We start from the raw sequence: 5,021 nt of genomic DNA, 5'->3' as shown, positions 1-5,021 counted from the left end.
AAAAACGTGCTTTCCGTTGCTCGCGGAATTAATCAATTCTCTCCGTTGCTTGCGGATTAAAGAACTCAGCTCGAATTTTCGATCCTTTTGTTTCGTTAGTAATTAAGACTGTAAATATATTAAAACTTTATATTTGTGAGCTAGAATAAAGAACTTGTACATAGTATTACTTATATCGAGACTTATCGTTCTGTACTCTCTCGTGCCGCGCTCGCTTCCCAGCCTATTTCGCGCTTTCGCTCCAAACATTTTGTTGGTCCTTCGAGCCGGATTGTCGCGTTCATTGCTCTTGTGTCGTGTAAATGAGATAGTGCGGGAGTTCTTCAGTGCTTCTGAGTGCATCCACCTGTAAAAAGAGTGAAATGGATCCGAAGGTGAAGGCTATTGTGGCCGCTGCCACCGAACTCTACGGAAAAATTGCTCGCTCGTATGAGAATCTAATGAAGCTCGGTTCTGCTAAAGTCACGCTAGGAGCCATTGAAGCCCGACTTCAGAACCTGGAGAAGTTGTGGTCCAAATTCGACACCATGAACAACGAGCTCGTGGCTCACATAGCTCAACTAAAAAACGAGGAATATATGAAACAGGACGTACCCGCTCTTGCCGAGGAAGCTTACCTGGTAAATAAGGGTCTGCTACTCGACCTTAAGAGCGCCCTTCACGCTAAGGTGCCAGCACCTGCCGAGACAGCCAAGTCGACGGCACGTACCACTCTTCCTCGGATTCAGCTGCCGACCTTCTCCGGGAAGTATGAAGACTGGCCAGCTTTCCGGGATCTATTTAAGTCGATCATCGGTAAGGATACCTCCACGTCACCGGTCGAAAAACTCCACTACCTTAGGACCTGTCTAAAGGGAGAAGCCGAGTTACTCATACGGAGCTTAACTACTACTGACGAGAATTTCGAGCGGGCGTGGAAAATCCTCAGCGACTACTACGAAAATAAACGGCTCTTAATTCGCTCCTATCTGGCTAATTTTCTCGCATTGCCTAAAATGAAAAGCGAGTCCGCTGTGGAGATGCGCAAAGTGTTCCACGGGATTAAAGCGACCGTCGGCGCTCTAGAGGGTATCGGCCGTCCAGTCATCAGCAGCGAAGACTTATTCGTGTACCTATCGGTGGAACTTTTAGACCCACGATCGCGCCGCGAGTGGGAAAACTCCATCAGCGACTCCACCGCACCGCCGTCATACGAATCGCTGGAGCTGTTTATGGAGAAGCGACTGCATACTCTAGAAGCAATGCTCCCGGCGAAAGGAGACAGCAGCACGAAGACCGCGAACTCGAGTACAAGGACCACTCGGAGTCACCACGCTCGTAAGCAGGAGGCTAAGGAAGGAGGACGATGCACCAACTGTCAGGGTGAGCACTTCGTGATGTTTTGTGAAGGTTATAAAAATAAAACTGCCGCGGAGCGCAAACAGCACGTGTCGGAAACTAACTTGTGCGAGAACTGTCTCGGTCGACACAAGACGAGCGCGTGCACGTCAAAAAAGAACTGTTCGGCGTGTGGTGGTCGTCACCACTCGTCACTTCATGACGCGTACCGAGAGGCCGATACAGCGAAAACCTCGCACGTCGCGCAGCAATCAAACCCCGTACATGTGGCAGTGCTCCTCGCAACAGCGCGCGTCCGCGTAGTCGACCGGTCCGGGGTATGGCACCACGCTCGTGCTCTAATTGACCAAGGCTCGGAATCGTCGATCGTGTCGGAGCGACTCGCGCAGCAGTTGAGGTTACCTCGCTCCTCAGCATCCGTCACGGTCTTCGGCGTCGGCGGAAAAAGGACGGGCGTTTCCAAAGGAAGGGTGATGCTTACCTTCCGCTCTCGGTGGGGCGGCCCCCCGATCACTGTCGCCGCCCTCGTGCTACCGTAGCTCACTATTTACTCCGGCGGGCTCAGCTCCAGTGCACTGTCCTCATGGCCACATCTTCATGGTCTGGAACTCGCCGACCCCGGCTACCGCTCGGAGGATCCAGTAGATATTCTCCTGGGCGCCGATGTTTACGCCACCATACTCGACCAGGGCTTACGCAAGGGAGGTGCTAGTGAACCGGTAGCTCAACACACGTCGCTAGGTTGGATCCTCTCCGGCGTCGCGGGGGAAACGACTGCTGGACATCATGTCAGCACTCACCAGTGTCGAGTCGAGGAGGACCTCGCGGTCTTAGTGCGTCGGTTTTGGGAGCAAGAGGAGGCTCAACGGCCAGCGCATCTCCTCTCCAAGGACGAACTAGAGTGCGAAGATCACTACCAACGTACTCACTCGCGAGCTCCCGACGGGCGATATGTCGTGCGGCTGCCTACGCTCGAATCGCTACCCGATCTAACGGGGACGCGTCGAGCTGCTTGCCGTGTCCTGCAACACATCACATCAAAATTTGAGAGGGAGAACACTTTCCGCAGTATGTATGTAGAGTTCATGAAACAATACGTAGACCTAGAACATATGACGCAGGCTTCAGTGTCCTCCGAGGAGCTTCCTCAACGAGCCTGTTACCTGCCTCACCACGGCGTGTTGCGCGAAGCCAGCACTTCTACAAAGCTCAGGGTAGTATTCAACGGCTCGAGTTCCTTGCCGAACGGGGACACCCTCAACAAGTTCCTGAGCACGGGACCCAATCTGCTTCCAGCCTTGGCCGACATCCTGCTTCAGTGGCGACGGCACCGGTACGTCTTCGCGACCGACATCGAGAAGATGTACCGGCAGATCATGGTGCATCCGGACGATCGAGGGCTGCAAAGGATCCTGTGGCGAGAAAATGCTAACGAAGACATCAAGGAGTACTGGTTGAACACCGTTACTTACGGATTATCCTGTGCCCCGTATCTGGCGATCCGCACACTAAAACAGCTCGCCGACGACGAAGGCCATCAACTTCCTCGAGGCGCCGCTGTCCTTCGCTCGGACGTCTACATAGATGATATCTTGACGGGCGCATCGACCTTGCCGGAAGCCCTGGAGATCCAGCAGCAGTTGGTACAGATCTGTAAGGCAGGCGGGTTCCCCCTTAAAAAATGGTCGGCAAACAACATTAAGTTGCTGGAGGACCTACCAGCAGAGGACTGCCTTCGACGAGACACGAGACGGTGGCAACCGGGTGAGAGTCACGCCACGCTGGGCTTGCGCTGGCAATCTTGCGACGATCTCTTTTCCTTTTCTGCGAAGCCGGGCACCCTCTCCACGGTCTCGAAACGATCAGTCCTGTCCTTGACGGCGAAGCTGTTTGACCCTCTCGGTTGGCTTTCTCCGTCCACATTGTTAGCCAAGACTTTCGTGCAGTCAACTTGGTTACTCGGTGTTGACTGGGACACTCCGCTACCGGATGAGGACGCGCGACAATGGCATCGGTTCGAGAGGGAACTCCCCTGCCTCGAGCAGATTGAAATTCCCCGGTGGTTGGGCGGAGGAGCTGCAGATTGCCATCTGGAAGTCCATGGTTTTGCTGACGCTTCAACTAGGGCGTACGCAGCAGCCGTCTATCTTAAATCAGAAAAGGATGGAAAGAGTGAAGTAAGGTTGGTCGCAGCGAAAACAAAGGTCGCTCCGCTGAAGCAAATCTCCTTATCGCGACTGGAACTGTCTGCTGCAGCGCTCTTGGTTCGATTGGTTGCTCACGCGCTGCCCCTCATCAAGGCGGAGAAAGCGCCACTGCACTTATGGTCCGATTCCACAATCACCTTGGGCTGGATCCGCGGCCATCCGTCGTTCTGGGCCACATACGTAGCGAACAGAGTCAGCGAGATTCAGACATCATTGCCAGACGCCTTCTGGCATCACGTACCCGGTCGCGACAACCCGGCCGACTGCGCTTCACGCGGCTTATTCCCTGGCGACCTGGTGAACCATCCTCTTTGGTGGCAGGGGCCCCCATGGCTTCGGACGGAGACTGATCCTTGGACTGCCTTCGGGGAGGAGCTTGGCGACGTTGACCTCCCCGAGAGACGCACTCGCACTCACGCCGCCACGGTGGACAAGCTAGGAGACAAAGAGCCGGAATTGCTTCTCCGCTATTCCTCTATACAGCGGTTGCTGCAAATCACTGCCTGGTGCCGCCGATGGCTACGTCACCGCCTTCAACGACCCGCATTCGCACCCGAAGTGCTGAATCCTGACGAGCTGGAGGAGGCCCGGCTCACATGGCTACGCGTTATCCAAGCTACAAAATACAAAGAGAAAATAACTGCTGTACGAAGAGGGAAGCCGCTACCATCACGAAGCCCTCTCATCAAACTCAATCCATTTCTGGATCAGTCTGGAGTCCCTCCGCGTCGGCGGGCGGCTGCGACATGCCCAGATGGCGTTTGACGCCGCTCACCCCATAATTCTGCCAGGGTCGTCTCGCCTTACTCACCTCATCATTGATGCGCATCATCGGAGGACGCTGCACGGCGGGGCCCAGCTCACTTCGTGCTCTATTCGCCAGGAGTACTGGATTCCTCGTGGCCGCTCACTGGTCAAGGGCCATATCCATCGCTGTTCGAAGTGCGTGCGATGGCGGGCGGCAACTCCTCAGCCTCTGATGGGAGACCTTCCAGCACCTCGGGTAACACCTGGCCGGCCTTTTCTGAATACCGGCGTGGACTATGCCGGACCCGTTTGGCTCCGCACCAGCAAGGGCCGGGGACACAAGGCCGTTAAAGCTTTTATAGTCGTTTTCATTTGTTTGAGTTCCAGGGCGATCCACCTCGACGTAGCTTCTGATTACTCCTCGGATGCCTTCTTGACCGCCTTGCGGCGATTCGTCGCACGGCGAGGAATGTGCCGAACACTCTATAGCGACTGCGGTACGAATTTCGTCGGAGCCGACTCTAAACTGAAGGAATTGTTCTCCACCGCCAGCCGGGAGGGCCGACGGGTCGCCTCACTCGCTGCACAGGAACGGATCCGGTGGCACTTCAACCCTCCGGCAGCTCCCCACTTCGGGGGAGTCTGGGAAGCGGCCGTCAAATTAATGAAGTTCTACCTCCGGCGAGTTATCGGCGAAGCCACCCTCACGTACGAGGAAATGGCTACACT

At 55.3% G+C, this 5,021-nt stretch overlaps 1 protein-coding gene across 1 annotated transcript; it reads left to right on the top strand.

Moving 5' to 3' along the window:
- The first annotated feature begins 362 nt into the window (after positions 1-362).
- LOC145973775 (uncharacterized) lies at positions 363-4,310 on the top strand. Its single transcript, XM_083103349.1, has 2 exons — positions 363-1,831; positions 1,904-4,310. Exons 1-2 carry the CDS (start codon positions 363-365, stop codon positions 4,308-4,310), a joined length of 3,876 nt encoding a protein of 1,291 aa, XP_082959475.1.
- Positions 4,311-5,021: the final 711 nt, after the last annotated feature.

This window comes from Camponotus vicinus, unplaced genomic scaffold (assembly GCF_025532165.1).
Source record: "Camponotus vicinus isolate PSW18456_S1 unplaced genomic scaffold, iyCamVici1.0 SCAF_6, whole genome shotgun sequence".
Lineage (NCBI taxonomy): Eukaryota > Metazoa > Arthropoda > Insecta > Hymenoptera > Formicidae > Camponotus > Camponotus vicinus.
The sequence above is the reverse complement of the archived record's forward strand: the minus strand, read 5'-3'. Positions and strand labels throughout refer to the sequence as shown.

Coding starts and splice junctions, on each gene's coding strand:
- LOC145973775 (XM_083103349.1), top strand. CDS start 363: ATGGATCCGAAGGTGAAGGCTATTGTGGCCGCTGCCACCGAACTCTAC. Junction 1,832..1,903: donor ATGCTTACCTTCCGCTCTCG/GTGGGGCGGCCC, acceptor CGGCGGGCTCAG/CTCCAGTGCACTGTCCTCAT.